General features: G+C 37.7%; 1 protein-coding gene across 1 annotated transcript in view; it reads left to right on the plus strand.

Annotated features, from left to right (window-relative positions):
* Positions 1 to 19,453, plus strand: part of LOC119771816 (cGMP-dependent 3',5'-cyclic phosphodiesterase) — a 246,187-nt gene extending 226,734 nt beyond the window's left edge. Inside the window, exons 15-31 of the mRNA XM_038267985.1 lie at positions 865 to 904; positions 1,404 to 1,467; positions 1,710 to 1,791; positions 4,930 to 5,104; positions 6,855 to 6,967; positions 8,141 to 8,218; positions 8,304 to 8,426; positions 8,529 to 8,599; positions 10,417 to 10,539; positions 10,627 to 10,714; positions 11,125 to 11,172; positions 11,437 to 11,511; positions 11,625 to 11,724; positions 14,449 to 14,561; positions 15,195 to 15,233; positions 15,360 to 15,466; positions 17,233 to 19,453. Of these exons, the coding sequence (XP_038123913.1) occupies positions 865 to 904; positions 1,404 to 1,467; positions 1,710 to 1,791; positions 4,930 to 5,104; positions 6,855 to 6,967; positions 8,141 to 8,218; positions 8,304 to 8,426; positions 8,529 to 8,599; positions 10,417 to 10,539; positions 10,627 to 10,714; positions 11,125 to 11,172; positions 11,437 to 11,511; positions 11,625 to 11,724; positions 14,449 to 14,561; positions 15,195 to 15,233; positions 15,360 to 15,466; positions 17,233 to 17,467 (1,674 nt within the window). The 3' untranslated portion in view covers positions 17,468 to 19,453. The remainder of the gene's footprint in view (positions 1 to 864; positions 905 to 1,403; positions 1,468 to 1,709; positions 1,792 to 4,929; positions 5,105 to 6,854; positions 6,968 to 8,140; positions 8,219 to 8,303; positions 8,427 to 8,528; positions 8,600 to 10,416; positions 10,540 to 10,626; positions 10,715 to 11,124; positions 11,173 to 11,436; positions 11,512 to 11,624; positions 11,725 to 14,448; positions 14,562 to 15,194; positions 15,234 to 15,359; positions 15,467 to 17,232) is intronic.
* Positions 19,454 to 20,033: the final 580 nt, after the last annotated feature.

Consider the following 20,033-nt stretch of genomic DNA (forward strand, 5'->3'; position numbering starts at 1 on the left):
AAAAATGTTAAACCTTCTGAGGAAGCTAAAAAGAGAAAACGTGAAAGGGATCGTGCCCGAGCAAAAACAAGAGTCAATCTTGGAAAGAAGTTTGTTCATTGGCGCAGGCTCAAAGAAGAAGCCAGATGTAAATACGATTCTCTTTTCTCATCTTTATAATTAGACTGGTAAGTTAACACTTTGCTCCTAGTATATAGTCATATATCTTTATTATTATTTCCTATGTTTAGTATGAGCAAAATATTGGCAGTTAAAGTTATAGCGCCCCTAGTGGCAAAAAGTTACATGGTATGCCTTTAAGAAGGGTTCAGAATCTGAATCATAGTTTTAACCTGCTTTTTTGATTCCACAACCAGATACTGTTTTATTTTTGTTATCATTTTCCAGCTGGAACACATACATGTGGTCAAGCCCCTACCATATACATTGTACATTGAAATCAGAGAATTTACTTTTAGTAACACCAATCCCAACAAGAGGAGTGGTCAGATATTGAGAAACAATTTTCTCACAGGCTTTTTAGTGGACACAAAAAACATGTTTGTTTTTTTTTGTTTTTTCACAACTTGCAGAGAGATGTTTCTCAATATGTTAGTGAGGATACATGTCCACATTTAAACACGTATGTATATTTTAACCAGAAAAGCTCCTGCATATCTTCAAACTTGTGCACTAAAGCAGCCTTTCCTATCAGCCAATTTCAAAAAAAAGGTTGAAACAATTAATTAAAAGGCAATAATAAGTGTCCCATTCATACTTTGATGAAGGAATGTGCACTTCATACTAGAACTGCAGTGGATGCTGCTCTTGAGACTGAAACTGTCTTCTGATGAGCTTTTCATTGTTCACTGTTTCCCTCCATAGGCACTTCTGCAAGTGGCCAAGAATCTCTTCACACACTTGGGTAAGTTTCTACCCCTGCCTGCCTGTCTGTACGAATGTCCACAGAACAGACACTGTTGGATGATTTGCTTTCCTAGCAGATATTTAAATGCTCACCTTTTGAAATAAATGGTGCGCATAATTGAATGAGATACTACTTATCATGGAGGTGATAATATCCAGAATCATAATCATAAACTTAAAAGGGCATTAAAGATGATGTCTCATATAACTACAATCCCATTCCTATGAAACAGCCAGCAGCAACAGTAGAACATGTCATTGTTGATTTATCATAACTGCAAGAACAAAGATTGATCCAGTGTTAGAGCAAATTGACACTCACTGGACTGAACCCATGATTACAAAAGCTCTTATCAGCTTGTGCTGCTGATCCTCAGGTACTTTTGTTCTAAGCTCTGTTTCTGTCTGCCTGGCTCTACTGTACTGCTATGATTTCCCCTGTTTTCATTTTAATTCCTCCCTCTCTCTGTCTCTTCCCTTCTGTCGGACTCCTTCAGATGATGTGTCAGTGTTGCTACAGGAAATAATTGTGGAGGCCAGGAACTTGAGCGACGCAGAGATGTAAGCCCTCTGATTCACCCTAACAAGGACGATTTAATAAGTGTCGGAAAGAGAGAGAGCTTGTGTTTGCAGATTGGAAATCTCTTTATCTGCATTTGGAAAGGCTACTCCAGCTATTTGTTTTCAACCAACTTGCCTGATTTAATAAAAGTGGCAAACTGACTTCCAGTAAGATTAGATGAAAAATGTGGAAAGTTATCAGCAATGCAGTGTTTTCTGCCTCTCTCTATATTTTCTTCCAGTTGTTCGGTATTCCTCTTGGATCGAGTCAGCCATGAGCTGGTGGCGAAGGTGTTTGATGGCGGTGTTGTTAGTGATGAAGAGGTAAAGGAAGCCCGAATGATGTGGTCAATCTTATGACAAAGTTTTGTTTATGATTTGTCTTAAACTAAAATAAAAACATTAGATTAACCTCTTAACATCCACCTCATTTTGGGTAATCCTTGCCTATTTTGCATACCTGAATGGAAAAGCAAATAACTTAGGAACTGTGAGCCCAACTTACATGTGCAATACATTATTTGAAAGCTAACACCCTCTAGTTTCTGTATATATAAATTAAAATTGAGTGAGTAGAACACAGACCAACCTACATCAGTTCATACATGACTCAAAGTTGTTGTTTTTTATTCTCGGAAATGATAGGTCTTTTTTTAACATCAGTAACTAAGACATTCTTGAGAATGTATTGTTGTATTATATTTGTTCTACATCATGTCAACCACAAATGCAGAAAATTTCAGACCTCTAGCTATAACAGTTCCAGAGCTGTGGGGTTTGAAACTTTTGGTATCAGCCTGGAGCTGCGCACAATGGCTCCACCTGCTGGTAAAAATTTTAAAGGTCCCCCGGGTCGCCGGCGACCTGGTGGGTTTTTAGAGGTTAACAGAAGCGCATGGTATATTAGACACTTACATTACTACTCATTGCACAAAATGAATGCTAATTAAATACGCTATCTCTTAATTATCTAAGATCAACAGCCTTAACAAGGCTAAGGGTCTGGGCGCTTTAGATGCCTGTGATAAAACACCAACACTCTAGATTCAAGAAAAGCATTTCTTGAGTCTTAAAAAATGTTAAAAGGGGGATTTCCAAATATGTGGACATTCTACAGCAGCACAGGGTGTAGAGTATAGGAAAAGACGGTAAACAATTTTCAAAGATCACATTTTGTCACAATTGTCACATTTACCCAGAGGTCAGACAGTGCAATACACAAAGAAATTTCAGAGAAAACATATCGGACCCCACAGCCCTCAGCTCTAATATTAGATGTTAAAGTTCATGACAGTTCTATAAGGTAAAGAATGAACCAGCAGGACTTGTTTGGAAGGGGTGTAAAGAATCCTCATTTCAGTACATGGAAAATGGCAGCATTGCTGAAGTTTGCAAAGGTGCGTGTGAACATACAAGGGCAAAGCAAAATATTTTAGCCACAAGGTACAGAAAATTGATGAGATACAAACAGTCTATTTTAGACCTACATGACATGGTGAACCTGATGGGAAAGATGTGAACTCAGGTGAGCAGTGAGATTGTTTTCATTTAAAAGGAATACAAGGCAACAAAAATAGGCAGTCACATTAAAAGCTGATCTTGTAGCTCTGACTAGGAGAGAAGCAGGGCTTAACGCTGGAAAAGCGGCCAATGTTGGCCAGCTACAAGTAAATCCCTAAGCTTAAAAAGTTTATTTGACTTTTTATCTTTTTTATAAACTTGCAACTGGCAAGTCATTTCTTGCTTAAAAACACCTTTACGACTTATTTTGTGATAAACTTGAGCTACTTAAGCACAGGAGCTGTACACAAAGCACTCCTCAGCATGCCCAGAATGTACTGGGTCTGTAGTGCTATCAACGTCCCATAGAGTAAAGCCCTTGAAATGGCAATTAACAGGGAAAATACCTATGGAAATGCTATCCACTATTTCAAAAGCCCCAAGGTTTTGAGTGGCTATAGAAAAGGGGCTTAAAATGAAAGCTGTTTTTTTCCCCAGTTTTTATTGTCATTACACTTTCACAAGTACAGAGAAATGAAATGAACTCTTCACATTTAGCCCATCCTCATGGGGAGCAGTGGGCTGCCATTGTGTGGCGCACGGGGTGCAGTGTGGGGGTTAAGGGTCTTTGCTCAGGGACTCAGAGTGGCAGCCTGTGGGAGTAGGGCTTGAACTCAGAAACTCAGGATTCCAAGCTCTAGGCCCAAACCACTAGGACACCCAGCATCCCGGCTGATGTCTCTCTCCAGGATTGTGTCTCAGCCAAACTGAGAACCAGGCCAAATTAAGCTAACATGAAAATAAAATAAAATCAGAAAGAACATAAAGTTAGGGGGTCAAACTGAGAAATACAGCACAATTGGAGAATATGAGCAGAATAAAGCAGATTGATGAAAAGTGGTCCCTATGTCTTCCAGCAGCCGAAGCCTATAGTAACATATATAGATGGATTAGGAGAGCTTGAGCCACTCTAAATGTGGAAGTAATTCTAATAAAATAGTGTTTTCTAACTCTATTCAAACCTACCAGACCTCCAAGATTATGCAAATGTAGAAAACATTTTTTTATGCATAGGTATGAAGTTGTCACACTATTCTACACATTGAATCGCTGCTTCCGGGTTTCTAAGCGTACATCCTAGGAACCTATCTGGCTGCCCTCATCACAATGAAGCTCTATACTTTGGTGCAAGCTCAAAACAGTTTTCCTTCACATGATATGAAACTGATACAATAATGTGTTATTCCTCTCAAAAATAACTCTAATAGTAGATAACAACAAAGATATTATTGTTTTAAAAAATATGAAATGATGAAACAATATTAAATTGATTACATTTTCTGAAGCAAAACATTATCAAGAGTGACTGGATTTATGCAAGCAAGTACAGACCATGAGGGGTCAATAAGTAGTTCAATGATTGTGGCATTAATGTAGATAATATATTACACCAGGATTTAACCTAGTTTGACAATAAATTAGGAAGTCGCTTTGGGAAGAATGATAATCTTACCTTCCAATAAAGCTTCAGAGACTTTTATGGTAAATGCTAATATGCAGTGAAGCAGTTGTGTGGGCACATGGTGGCTCACTCCCTTACAATATCCCTTTATGCTGAGTTTGTTTCTTGTCTGATGCCACATATTTGCCTTTGTAAAGGTCTTTTTTTCCTGCATTGTGGCTTATCTAGCATGTTCCTTCTGGCCTAGTTGTCTCAGATTAATTCAGAAGTGTTTGCAGCATCACCGAAAAAGAAAGAATGAAAGAAACTGGGGCATTTTATGCATTTTTTAGAAAGTTGGCATGTGACAAACATAGCCCGCTAGTTGAGAGACTGAGCTGCTTGTCAACTGCTGACTCAGTGCAACAGCTTGGGTCTGATATTTATTAGCTAAATGTGTTTTGAAAAGAAAAAAAAACTTTTGAGGACATTATGAGAACTGTCTGTGCCTCTGATTGCAGAACGAGTTTCGGATCCCAGCCGATCAGGGCATCGCAGGCCATGTTGCAACCACCGGTCAAATTTTAAACATTAAGGATGCATACTCCCACCCTCTGTTCTACCGCGGCGTTGATGACAGCACAGGCTTCAGGACCCGCAACATCCTCTGCTTCCCCATCAAAGATGAAAACAACGGTAAGAAAGAAGTGACCAAGTGGTTGCAGCCATACAAAAGTTTTCTCACTTTGTTTTACATTTTGCCAGATTGAAACCAAAAAATTACAGGTATTTTATTGGAAATGTTATGGGACACAAACACAAAGCCAACTCTTGAAAAATAGATCTTACGTCTAAATAAAGTCTTTCTTTATAGTGAAATGTGAATAATTAATCTAAAACTATATAGTGGAGTAATAATATACATGTTTTCCAATTTAATATAAAGAAATTTACTGAAAAAAGTAGGATTGCACATTTTTAGTAGGAACTGTATGAAAGGAAAACAGTAAAGCCTATGGATAATGTGCAGGCAGAAACAAGGTAATACCTCCTGTTGGGAAGAGCATAATCTCATGCCAATTGTTGCCACTTTAGAGATAATCCTCAGAACACAATAATAGCACCCGAGGTCTATTTTAAAGCATCCATGCACTTAAAACCCTGTGATAAAACCAACAGTATAGATTTTCCTTTAGTGCACAGCAAAATAATTATCACTTTGTCTTTCTAATTTCTTCTCCGCGATTCCTTTAATTCCCGCCTGCATAACGGAGGTGAAAAACTAACATAGTTATTTTTAGCCATGAAGGAATTCATGCATTTTGTTTATCTGCAATGAGGTTCTTGTTATATAACGCCCACTGATACATTGGTGCATTACCTCTTTTATTTGCACAAAATAAATTCAGACAAAAAGACCTCAGTTTGAAGCTGCAGAAAAATCTTGAATAAATAGGGGAGGAAAGGAAGGAATGCCGTTTTAGACTGGGTTTTAATGTAGATTTCAGTCAAAAAAAGGTTTTAATGAACAGATTTAAAGGTGTTAATTAGTATGTCACGCATTTAATTGCTCCAATAACATAAAAAACTAACTAAAGGGGGAGTGGTGGCCTTCTGGTTAGAGCAGGCTGTTTGAAGAAGGCAAGTACCTGTTTTGATCCACACAGACTCCAACTATGGGTCATTTTCCTCAGGTAGACTTCAAAGGGATGGGTTCAATGTAAAAGACAGATTTTTCTGTAACGTACATACGATTAAATGTTTTTCATACTTTGTATTCCATGCTTTCTACTAAAACGGTGCCACACTGCTATTTTAATAGGTCTCTGTGGTATTTAGTGATTTATTGTAGCAGCTAAAGCTACTGGACCTTCTTTTCCAATATCATGTTCTGTTTTTCTCATTTTTACTTGAGTTAACTACCCTCTGCTCCTCTTTTGTCTGAAAAAGTGAAACTACATTTTCACCTAGGTGATTGCTCAGAATAGCACAAAGAGAGCTTACATCACATCCTCGTCCCTAAATGTTAGAGTGCTTAGAGTGCACTTCAAACCCTCTTCACCGAGTTATTTCAGAAATCTCCGCTTCATGTTGAGGGTGCTGCCTAAACTGTTTCTGGGCAGAGCAACTTTGCATTCAGTGTTGTCTGTCTCCTTACTAAAAGCTGTCTGGAGTTTAGCTGGATGCTTTAAATTTGGATCTTTTCTGTGCAATTAGGATCAACCCCAGTGTGAAATTAATCTGAGTTAGCGGAGCTGCTCGACTCCACTTTTGTTCTGCACCTCTGACTGTTGCTTTCGGTGCCCCATTTTTTTTCATTAATCCTCACATCCTTATCTCCCCATTTTTTCATCATCTACTTTCCCTGTCTCCATCTTTCTCACCTAATCTTTTCCTCCCACCATCTTCTCTCTGCTTTTTTTCCTGAAATTCTTCCATCTCTTAGAGGTGATTGGCGTAGCAGAGCTGGTGAATAAAATGAACGGGCCGTGGTTCAACCGCTTTGATGAGGATCTGGCCACAGCTTTCTCCATCTACTGTGGAATCAGCATCGCCCACGTAAGACTCTGCACCCACTCACAGGCACCTTGAAATCGTTTTTATTTTTTTTTAGGTTGGTAATATTATTGCATTGCAAATAGTCTAAAATGAATCTGTTTGAATTTGCATAAAATAAGAGTAAATCAACTCCATGCTTAAATAAACAACCACTAATGTGGAGAAAATAAAACCTGCAAAAATCATTTAAAGCATCTTCAAAACATTTTTTTTTCCAGAAAAATACAATTTTTGATCATTTGAATTAGGTTGGAGCCTAGTTGGTTAGATAAGATCAATTCAGCAGAAGCAAAACATCAACCATTCCCTATTCAAAGGTAAAGACAGGAGTGCTGGCCAGGTAAAGGTACTGCCCATTAGCTTTACCTGGTTTTTAAACGTAGTTTTTCACATGTAAGAAAGTATGACTGGGCTGTTTTGATACCCAAAACAGTTTTACAAAAAATTAGATTTATTCTGTTTGCAGCCCAAGGAGTGCAATCTGGAAATCAGAGTAATGATTTTATATTTTCTTTAAAACTAAAAGGAAGGAAGGAAGGAAGGAAGGAAGGAAGGAAGGAAGGAAGGAAGGAAGGAAGGAAGGAAGGAAGGAAGGAAGGAAGGAAGGAAGGAAGGAAGGAAGGAAGGAAGGAAGGAAGGAAGGAAGGAAGGAAGGAAGGAAGGAAGGAAGGAAGGAAGGAAGGAAGGATCAAATGAAATGAAGGGAAGATAAAGTTAAAGTTAACACTGATTTTTAACCGGGGGGAAATCATGAATTCATTGAAATTACTGCTCTGAAATATTTTATTCAGATTACCCAGTTCGCTTTGGTATTAATCAGCGCTTGCAGAATGTGACCTTTTGTTGACTGCAGGTATTTAATAGGATATCTACACTCCATAAAGATGTGTAATTGGAAAAATAACTGCCTTCAAGAAGAATCATTAGTCATTCAAAGATGAGCAAATATAGTATTAGCCGAAGCCTGTTGCTTAACAGGGTAGCAAGCTTTGTACTGATGTGGTAGCTGTGATCAGCTATGTTTAACTGTCTTATATCAGATCATAGGAAAGTCAGTATTCAATAAAGGAGCAGGATAATGTGGATCTTCAGTATATCATCACATCGGCTTATTTGTCTTTATAATCAAATTCCTTCATGTTTGTCTGTGTTTTTTTTTTTTTTATTCTTTAGTCTCTGCTCTACAAGAAAGTGCATGAGGCTCAGTTCAGGTCCACGCTTGCCAATGAAATGATGATGTACCACATGAAGGTAAACAAACATCCATCTGCAATACTCGGCATGCCCTGCCTACAGTGTTTTCAGTGTCTTATCATGCCGCATGCACATGCTGCAGGTGTCAGAGGAGGAGGTGACTAAGCTGCTTGTGACTGGGATCGAACCTGTGAAGGAGATTCATCCATGTTTCGCAGAGTTCACGTACACGCCCCGTTCCCTTCCTGACGACACCACACCTCATGTGAGAGAAAGGGAAAGAGGGTTGTGAGAAGAAAGGAGCGAGAACAATCGGAAAAAACAAACTGGAGAAATGAATAATGAAATCTGCCGTGTGTGTCTGCAGGGCGTTCTGAGCATGTTTGAAGATATGGGCTTCATCAACACGTACAAGATTGACCTGAATACTCTGGCCAGGTTAGACTCCTCCATCGATCCATGCTCTGAACATGACAGGGAGAGAACTGCCTGCTTTTATAATCTTTTAGACACTAACAGTAATTGGATCTCTGGTTTCTGAAACATTGCTGGCTTTTTAATGTAGTAACCAGCCTATTTTGATTATTTTTCTCAACACATTCTACAGAAATGACTGCATTTACATGATTGTAGATGGTGAATAAAGCAAGATGAAATAAAATGCATGAAAAGGAATTTGATTGCCACTAAATACAAAGCTTTGGTTTATAAAGCCAGCCTACACATTACTCTATAAATCAAGGTCTATAACAGCAGCCATCTGTACTTATTTGGGTTACGCAGGGCATCAATTTATTCTTGCCATATCTCAGCAAAGGTAACCTTGAACCTTTTAAAATGGTTCAGCCCTACCACCTGGCTTAATTTGGCATAAGAGACTTAGAAGCTAAATGCTTTCCTTTTCCTACATCCACCAGAAATCCAGCAGTTCAGAGTTTAGTGAAATTATCAGGCGTATTTTTTCATTGCTATCGATCAGCTTCTATCACCATATTTATTATTAGGGCAGCAACTAACAACTATTTGTCTAATTGATTCATCTGTCAATTCTTTTTTCGATTAATAATCAAAGCAAAATGTTTTTTTACAGAATTCAAACCAGGTGAAACTAAAACTTTGCCACTTGTGGCGTTCTGGATAGAATATATTGACAGAGGAAAAAGTTATTTTAATTTTAAATGCAAAATATTTACATATTTCTCTACAATTTTGATATAATTACTGCTCTAAAAGGGTTTCTCTCTCAGCTAAAGACATGTTTTAAAGTCTATACTGCACTTAACAATTAAGCGATTATTAAATTAGTTAATCGTTATGTCAATATTCGATTAATCCGATCGATTGTTTCATCCCTAATTGATTCATACCTGTCATAAAAATGTTTGCATATCTGTAAAATTCTGCTTTTTGGTTTGGAAATATTCAGACAATAAATATTTTATAAGGGAATTCTACTTCAGCTTTATTTGGTAGGAATTGACCAGTTTTGATTTAACATGCTCTCCTATATCATCTCTTTACTATTTCATTCAGGTTGTATGTCCAAAAACATGTCTTGTTTTTGGTTTTATTTATTAATCTTAGTATGCACAGCACTTTGACTAATTTGATTTGGATTTTTAGATTCTTTGATCTAAATATTCAATCCTGTGTAGACATGAATAACTGTGAGGTTCTCAGTCTAAGATAACATAGATAAAAATGTTATGGTTTGCTGATGTCATTCTGTTTGGACAAAATTAATTAAAGTAAATGTTTCCTCGTAATACAATCCTTTTTGACATGAAACACACATCATTATTCCTCCCCCTGTTAAAAGTAATTCAGCAGTTGTTACAGTTAATAAAAAAAAAGGCATCAATAACAAAATAGCTGCTGGCTAAAAAGTAAGAGCTCTTCAAATGTTAGTTTAATGACTGTCAGTCAAGGGAAAGATCTCAGTGGTGGGCAGTGAAATCTAAATATCATGGAAACGTGATACGAGTAAAATCAAATCAAAATTTATATCAAACTTCAGCGAGAGCTGCTGCTGAGCTTTGATATGGCAGCATTTTCATTAATTTCCTTCCTGCTCTTTCAACTGAAGGAAAGAGGTGCACTTATGCAAACCAGGTCATGATGTTTAAAATGAAATTACATGCTGCAAATAAAAAAATAAGTGGGGAAATGAATTGGCCCTTTAATGGCGCATGTCCCAATGTCACTGGCGACACGATGCGACGCCGGCTGTTATTAAATTCCTGCCTTGGTGACAGGTTCTGTCTGATGGTGAAGAAAGGCTACAGGGACCCCCCCTACCACAACTGGATGCACGCCTTCTCTGTCTCACACTTCTGCTACCTGCTCTACAAAAACCTAGGGCTGTCCAACTACCTCGAGTAAGTACATATTTCCCAAATACTCCACAAATAAATGTTCTACTTTGCTGAAACTAAAGTGATTTTACTTTTCCTGTTTTTATGCAGAGACATAGAGATTCTTGCTCTCTTTGTTTCCTGCATGTGCCATGACCTGGACCACCGTGGCACCAACAATTCTTTCCAAGTGGACTCGGTGAGAGCATGGACTATATCTTCTTTTTTTATATCAAACATCAGGAAGCGACCTTTAATTTTCGCATTATTCAATAATAATCAAACAGAGCGTGTTTCTTATCTCTTTATATTCCCCCCCCCCCTGTGTGGAGTAAAGATGTCACTTCGATGAGCAACCCTGTTGCTCCGCTTCACTTTAATCATACACAGCCCTGCAGCGGGAAATGACTCAAACACAAGCACAGCAACAGAAAGCAGCAAAGGGCATCCGTTAAATCAACAATCTATCAGCATCCCTTTCTGCTTTCTAGGTTTAGAGCCAAGCTGATACAAGCAGTTGGAGAAAAATCAGAGGATGTGGTTTTCCACTGGTGGTAGGGATGCTGTTGAAGGGAATCTGTCTCATTTGTGTCTCTGTTTGACTTTCAGCAATCAGTGCTGGCTGCTCTCTACAGCTCGGAGGGATCTGTAATGGAGGTGATTTAAGCTTGACAAATTTTGATTTTTTTTTTTTTTTTTATCATGGCTGTGTTTATTCAATAATATTAACACAAATTTTTTATTTTTTTAATTGCCTTTAACCTTCTAAAGTTGTGTGCTATTGTGACATCTAGTGGTCAAAATAAAAAAGCACTTTAATTTTTTGAAGAGAAGATTGGTGAAAATGTGTTTTGCTTTCTGCATGCAGAACATGGCTGTCATATTATAACAGCTGTCTTTATACTCCATTTGCTTTGACAGAGACACCACTTTGCACAGGCAATTGCTATTCTCAACACACAAGGCTGCAACATATTTGAGAAATTCTCCAGGAAGGTGAAATACAACATTTTACTTAAAAATCTGCTGTTCAAGCTTTTTTTTTTTTTTTTTTTTTTTTTTTTTTTTTACATTTGTGCAAGTTTACATTGTAATCTGTTTATTTCTAGGATTACCAGAGGATGTTAGATCTGATGAGAGACATTATTCTGGCTACAGACCTGGCTCACCACCTTCGAATATTCAAGGAATTGCAAATGATGGCTGATGGTATGTGTTAGTAGTTATTGATGCAAAGCCCTGTAAGGTTTTGGAAGGCTTTTCAGAGGGTAGCTTATATGAAAACTTCCTGATTAGAAGATATTTGAAATATAAAAAGTACTCCTGACATTTAAACACTCTTTCCTGAATACAACATCCCCGATATGTAACCTAATGGTGGCAGCATCATGGTATGGGAATACTTTTTTTGAAATGAAGCTGAGCATACAGCCAGAGCTATGTTATCTCTGGCCGATGTTCTGATCAGTAATTTCTCTCGATAATATCTCGATTTTTTAGTAAAGGAAAATAGTAAGCTCATGGGGATAAATGTCACAGTATCTGGCAACCCTTTGTATACAGCCTGCTGGAACACGAGAAGCAGCTGTTATAGAATTAAGCAATTTGTTAAGTTGCAACTTTGAGGAAGTTTTTTTTTTTTTTTTTTTTTATTGCATGAATTTGAAGTAAGTGGCTGCGCCTGAAGGCAGCGGCTTGCTACAGCTCCAAACAAATACACAAAGTGCTGGCTGGAGCTTCGGTCACAGTCGATGCAGGTCCAGCAGATTCTGCAACCGTTTCTTCCCTACCGCCATCAGACTGCTGAACTGTTGAAAAACTCTAAATCATGTCACAGACACTGATAACAGTCATCACACTGATAACACCAAACCAAAAATACTGCATATTTGCCCCATATATATTAATGCTCTGAACTTCCATATCAATGCGTTTTTTTTGCACCGTTTTTTTTTTTTTTTTTCTCCCACACTGTTTACATTTGATCACTGCTGTACTTTATGGAATTAAAATGTTAATTTATTGTCTGAAAATATGTACTAAATGAGGGTTTTCACAGATGTTGTGATTCCTCTCAGAATTGCAAACTGAGGCAACATTTTCCATTTTTTACATAAAAAAACTGGTAGCAATGTACATATATATATATATATATATATATATATATATATATATATATATATATATATATATATATATATATATATATATATATATATATATATATATATGCAAACCAAACTGTTTCTGTCTTTATTTAACAAAAAAATGTTAAGTCTTATCATTTTTGTTCACTTCATACATTTGTGCTACTCTGTGTCAGTCTATCATATAAAATCCAGTGTAGTTGTCACGTTAAAAACGACATTACAATCTGTGGTTATGTGACAAAATGTAGAAAAGTTCAAGTAGTTTGGGTATAGAAAAAACAACAACGAAGTCGTGATTCGGGTTTTCCAATGAACTAATATTTGGAAGAATTGTGGTAATGCTCAAAGCATTCAGCCTCTGCATCCTTAATAATCTGCTACAGTTTCTTACGCCCTCGTGTGACTTAATTAGCTGTAACGTCTAGGCCAGAGGTTAGTCATGCCTGAATGCAACCAATTATGAGTTATCCTGAGTCGAGGCCTCTGAAGTGAATTAAGCTTAAGCTACTAAAGGGATTCAAGGATACACAAAACCTTAAATAAGTTAGAAATTTATTTTAACTGCAGACTCTTGAGTTGTGGATTTAGAAAGAAACAGGTTAGCAGAATGCAGACAAATGCAGCAGTTAAATATGATCTTTGGAACAGAATTCCAAGGAGAAGAATATAAATTAATTTGTATTTTAAGACACATTTCAATGTCTTTATGTCATTATGGGCCAAGTATCATTATTTTTACCACTTTTCCTTTTCAGATGTGATCATTTCAATTGCTTAGTATGTATAAAAAAGTAAGTTAAATTTTCTACATGACAACAAACTGCTGGAAATTTAGAGCATCATGCCACAGAAAACAAAAGTACATGGAATGTAGGCTCATAATTTAAAGATTTATGTGGTCATTTGGTGGAAGTTGGGAGGAATCTTGTCTTTGTGCAGAAGTTTGAACATCTAACAAACCAGCATGCCTCCAAAAGAGTGGAAAATGTTAATATTAGCATTCAGAACAGAAGAACATGACAATTTTTAGCATAAATTGCCATCCAAAAATATTTTAAACAACCTGAAGGCTTAAGGTAGAAGTATTTTGATGCACACTGGTATAACACTCTGCTGTGTCTTTGAAAATGGTTTATTTAAGAATCTTGAATGAAGCCCTGTTGCAGGAAAAGCATGGCTGGTTATAAGCGAAGTTGTTATAGGTGACTAAGCAGGCACTCTCTGGCAGCTCTTAGCAGGTTGTATAGTTATGAGCAGATTTCAAGGGCTTACAAGGTTTAGTCCAGGTCAATGTCCAGAATGACTGAAGCCAAATGAGGTGTATGATGAGGTTAAGGCGAGAACAGGAAAATACAAGAAAACGTTAAGCTTGTCGTTGTCTTGGTAAACGGGTACAGAAGAACGCTGGAAGTCTATTCGTTGATTAGTTTTCAATAGTCTGGCACTGGCTGACTTTGACGGCCTAGCATATAAACAGCAAATAAACAGCTGTTGCATTTCTGGGGCTTAAGGCTGTGATTCAACCTTTAGGCATTGGTCTACATTTCTACAACTCTAACTGAACAAACTGCCGGCAGCTTCTGAATCCAACAATTTGCGCTCGTTTGCAAGGGACCCTTGTATTATAAAAGTGTGAAATGTGTTTGAACAATAATAGTAATTATGATGGTTATTCTTTTTATTGAACTGTATCTGGATCTCCTATCTCTGTAATATGGACTATTGTGCTCTTTAAATAGTGCTGGCTCAATATATTTATTGAGAGAGTCTGTGTGTGTTTCAGATGGGTACAATACAAAAAGTCGCACCCACCACTCCTTGCTGCTGTGTCTGTTGATGACTTCATGTGATCTGTCGGACCAAACCAAGGACTGGAAAACAACACGCAAGATTGCGGTCAGTTAACAGCCTAAACTAGCTGCTGTACATCACACAGAACTACCTTGATTGATCTTCTATATAAAGTTCTTCAACTATATACCTGAATACCAAATATCTGGAATCTTACGTGTGTTAATAATATTGAAACCCCACTATAGTCTCCCCTGTGCACCCACACTACATCTTTGGATTATGTTTTTAATCTTGAACTGCCCCCTTTTCATTGCCAAAACCCCTGTAAACCTTGCCCTAAATCCTACCCTCAATCTCCAAACACCTAACACTCAAATCGAATGCAGTGTAATCCTTGATTCCCCCACCCTAATGAAAGAAAAAACACTACATATTTCTCTTTTATCCAACAGAGATTTCTGTGCTATATCCGGCTTGTTTTGTTCTTAGTGGGTAAATTGATCACTACACTCTCACAATAAAAAAGTAAGCACAGGTGTTGTTTCTATCAGGAAATGGAAAATTTTGTGGGATAAAAAATGTAATCTGCCCATTCGTTTGACCAGTTTTAAGTGATTAGCATGTAGATTTTTTTTAGTTCCTGACATAAATCTGCCCGAATGTCATTTTTTTCACCTTTCTGTTAACATGAAACAATGTGTGCGGATATATATGTCTGCTTCTGTTTGTCCACAGGAGCTGATTTACAAGGAGTTCTTCTCTCAAGGAGATCTGGTATGTCTGAGCAGCTAAAATGTTTTTTTTTTTTGTGACTTTTGGCGTGTGGCTGAACTTTGCGATTACAGATTATTGAGCTCCGAACTCATGTCTGTGCAATGTGTGTTTGTGGTGCACACGCAGGAAAAAGCCATGGGGAACAGGCCGAGTGAGATGATGGACAGAGAGAAAGCGTACATCCCAGAGCTACAGATCAGCTTCATGGAGCATATCGCCATGCCCATCTACAAGTACGTACAAACCATGAATCCTTCAGGCAACTTTACTATACTTTCTAACAGCTCATGGCCAGTGATTGGGGAAGTTATGTTTTTACATGCTGCTGACAGGAAATGTAAAATGATTTACTTAGATTTATCTTTCTTTTTTCAAGCTTCTTTGTTGTTTGGATTTTGGTGTCTTTACTGTAAACCATATATTTTCTGAAAGCTATTTTCAGTGTTCTTTATATTTAACAATTGACTTGGGCAACTACCCAAGTTTTTAGTAGCTTAGTCAAATTTTTTCTGACAGGACGCCTAAGGAAGAAAAACATTAAATTAAAGCCAAATTTATTAGAGGCTCCAACTGATAGCTATCATTATTGCATCACAACCATGAGGGAAAAATGCACAACTCAGGATTCCAAGCTCTCTGCCCTAACCACTAGACCACCACTCCCACTTTTGGACAATTAGCAAAACTTTTCAGAAATTTATAACAATGTATGAATGAAAATTTATAAAGGGATACAGTCAAATAAGGTTAGGAAACACTTAGATAAGATACTGACTGCTAATACCAACTGTACCTTAGTAATCTGTCAGTTACTTTGTTATCTGGTGTCTTTCTTTCCTTTACTAAACACATTAAAGGAATGATCATAAACGTTTGTATGTAGAGTATGACTATTACAGAACAAATTATTCCTCTTTTCTTTACAAATAATTTTTTGTGTTTTTCTTTTTCACAAGTGATTTTATTATCTAAACTAAAAGTTTTTTTTTCTTTTTTTGACTGCTGGCAACCTCTGTAAAGAATAAAAACCTTTAACTTTAACAGAAGCCTACCTTAAAGGAATAGTACACCCAAAACATGATTAGCCTTCATTTTCTACTCACCCCCATGCTGAACAACACTCTTGAGTACTTTTTTGATATCTCAAATGCATCTGGAGATCTGGGAGGCTTCTTGCTGTCTGCTGACATTCAAATAATGGAGGTCTATGGTGACCGAGACAGAAAGGTCCATAAAAGTCCACAAAAAACGTGTCAATATTCCTCCATACTGCTCGTCCAATGTATTCCAAGTGTCCTGAGTGAGTAGCATCCAGAATTTACTTGAAACAAAGTCATTTAGAATGTTTTTAGAGCATAAACAGTAGTGTATAGTATTTCCTGAAAGCGTGCATATGCGCACTCACGACGTTACGGAAGCCGGCAGACCAAACCAGATGAAAGTGCGCATTAAGCGTCTGCTCCGCCAATAATGCAAGCGTAGAAGAAGAAATGTGCTGTTTACCTGTGCAAAGAAAGAAACAACGAAAGAAAAATGTCTGAGGACTTCAGTGTTGAGGAAGAGCATGAGTTCTTTGCCGAGCTGAATGCGCTGGTTTGGTCTGCCGGCTTCCGTAGCGTCGTGAGCGCGCATGTGCGCGCTTTCAGGAAATACTATACACTACTGTTTATGCTCTAAAAACATTCTAAATGACTTCGTTTCGAGTAAATTCTGGATGCTACCCACTCAGGACACTTGGAATACATTGGACGAGCAGTATGGAGGAATATTGACACGTTTTTTGTGGACTTTTATGGACCTTTCTGTCTCGGTCACCATAGACCTCCATTATTTGAATGTCAGCAGACAGCAAGAAGCCTCCCAGATCTCCAGATGCATTTGAGATATCAAAAAAGTACTCCAGAGTGTTGTTCAGCATGGGGGTGAGTAGAAAATGAAGGCTAATCATGTTTTGGGTGTACTATTCCTTTACGCTTCCCCTCCATCTTTGTCCTCACAGGCTGCTGTCTGAACTGTTTCCTGGGGCCACTGAGCTATACGAACGAGTGGCAGCGAATCGCGAGCAGTGGACCAAAGTCTCCCACAAGTTCACAATCCGTGGGTTGCCTAGCAACAACAGCCTGGACTTCCTGGACCAGGAGTACGAGCTGCTTCAGTCGCAGGGAGCCTTCGGGAGCGACGACCACTGCCTGAACGGCTGCCTTGACGACACAGAGGGAGGACAGGGCCAGTGACAAACCGCGGGGCCTCCGACGTGTTTTTCCTGAAGTTTTCCCGTGGTCCAATAAGAGGTGAAGAATACCTTTCTAAAGGCCAAAAACAGGCCGATCTCTCTGATGTCAACCACCTGCTGTGCTTAGTGGGCCTTGCAGAACGGAAACTGAAGCAGACGGATGTTCTAAGTTGAGTGGATTTATCTGAGTCACTGTTTTGATGCTTGATGTCGCTTGTGTCAGCCAGTGGAGGAGCCTAAAAGATGACGAGTATCTTTTTACGTCACACCTTCATTCGTCACGCACTGATCCTTCTTGAGATTGTAAAAACACAAGGAACTGACGCATATTCGCACAAACGAGATGGAAACATTCGTAGTTTTGGCAAAAACTCCTTCAACGTGTAACAGTGAGATGATGTGCTATACTTTCTGTTACAGCGTATATTCATTTCAGTCGCTACAGATCCCACCTGCTGCTTATGAATGCATGATGGACGGACACCTCACCATAAATTCATCTGAGTTCATTTTCCTCATTTGTAAGAAATTAAAGCGTTTGGTTTTCTCTGCATCACAGCAGGTTTTTGTCTCCACCTCCTCAGAATATATTCAGACAATTCATGATCTCCTTTTGTTCTTCATTCTCCCTCCCTCTCTGTTTCATGCAGTTTAAGGGCCGTTTTAGACAATCACTCATCAACAACACTGGAGGCCATACTTTAAAAAAAAATTTATTGTCACAAAGCCGCTCATGCAGTGTGGAAAAGTGTTTTGCCCTCATTTAATATTTCCTTTATTTGTCTGTTTTGTCATATTTTAAATGTATCAGATCATCAAAAAAATGTTTATATAAGCAGATAAAATGATAAAGTATAAAATAAAATAAGTATTTTATTTGCTCATGTACATAATAAAGGCAATTCAAATCAACTTCTGCCTAGATGAAAAAACAATCCCTGCACTTTGTAACAGGCTTCAACACCTCTCATTTAAAGCTTGCAATAAGTCTTTTACTTTTTTGTGGAGAAATTTTGCCCCTTCATTTTTCTCAGAATTGTTTTACTGAGCCACCTTGAAGCATTTTGTACTGTGATTACTCTGTTTATGGTTGTGCCATGGCCTCTTAATAAAATCAAAACTCAGGATTTGATTTGGCTATGAAAAAATCTTAATTTTGTTCCTTAGTTTGAGTCACTTATTGATGCTGGAGTGTCATGTCACATTTAGCTGATGATCAAAGGTAATAGCTGGACAGTTAAGTCCAGGGAGGGAAGCAAATGTATTTTTGAGAATACATTTTTTGACCTACTGGGTAGCCACTGATATGCTCCTAAAATAAGTTTATTACATCATTCTATCATAGGAAGGTTTCACCTCTTTTCCATGTTTTCCATATGTGGATACTGGCTCCCCCTGTGGACTTCTCCAGCCCTAAAGCCTCTCATATGTCTTTGTACTGTTACCCTTATCAGCCTAATGAATGTGCATTACTTTGCTTCTATTTTATTCTTGCATTTCATTTAGTTATGGTTTGATACTTTGCATTTTAAGATTTGTAGTGTACTTCATGTAGTCTAACAGGTTAAATTGTAAATTATTTTGTGATGTTTTTTTTGTTTTGTTTTTTTGAGTTTTTCGGCACCAGTGACCAGGGGGGAGAGACATGCAAAGGATCACAGGTCGGATTCGAAACCCGGGTCGCCCACATCGAGTTCTAAGTCCTCTGTACATGCACACTAACTCCTGCGCCACCTGCACTCCCATTTTGTGATTGTTAAGGTAGTTTCTAAATTAACCAGAGTTTTTTTTTTTTTTTTTTTTACATAGAACAAGGTTAGTTTGAAGAGTTTTTGTTTTTGTTCTTTAAAGCAGCACTGTGTAACTTTTGACCCAAGTATTACCCTAATTTGAAACATGCTAAATTATTTTTCAGATCAACGTACAGCTCTTAGCGCATATCGACACTCCATGCAGGCTGCTCTTCTCAAAAAGTTCTCTATGAAAGTTAAGAGGGTCGGATCCATCCCTAAACGAGTCATGTGACGTAGAGCCAAGCTTTATGACAGTCTAGCTCCCCTTAAACATCAGAGCGAAGCTAGAAGCCAACAAAACAAAAAATACATGCACTTGATCGAACATATTTTTAGTTCTATGGTGTTGACCTTAATCAAGTGGGATAAATGCGGCCTTGTTATTACGTGTAACTCTGACTTCTCAACCTGCTGGTACAAGGTGGTCTGTTTCAGATTCTAAAACAGGGAAAATATTTAATTTTGCAACAGTGCAGGACCAGAAATTGACATATTCAAATTTGAAAAACAGCTATTTTAAATGTAATATTTAAATATTTGTAAGTCACTATGGCTACAAGTTACATTGTTGCTTTTATTAATGAAATATTCATTTGAATTGTTTTACAAATTAACCACTTGATTGCTCTCTAATATAAAAGTATTTTTGATGCTCTGAGACATTTGAGCAAAATGGAAAAACAGAAATAAATTGGGGGCGGATACTTACCACATCATTTTTTTTTTTACATCGCTTTTTTGTCTGTTTATTTTTTTTTCCACCAAATAAGTCAT

Source organism: Cyprinodon tularosa, unplaced genomic scaffold, assembly GCF_016077235.1.
Source record: "Cyprinodon tularosa strain WSP-4 unplaced genomic scaffold, ASM1607723v1 ctg69, whole genome shotgun sequence".
In the NCBI taxonomy this organism is placed as follows: domain Eukaryota; kingdom Metazoa; phylum Chordata; class Actinopteri; order Cyprinodontiformes; family Cyprinodontidae; genus Cyprinodon; species Cyprinodon tularosa.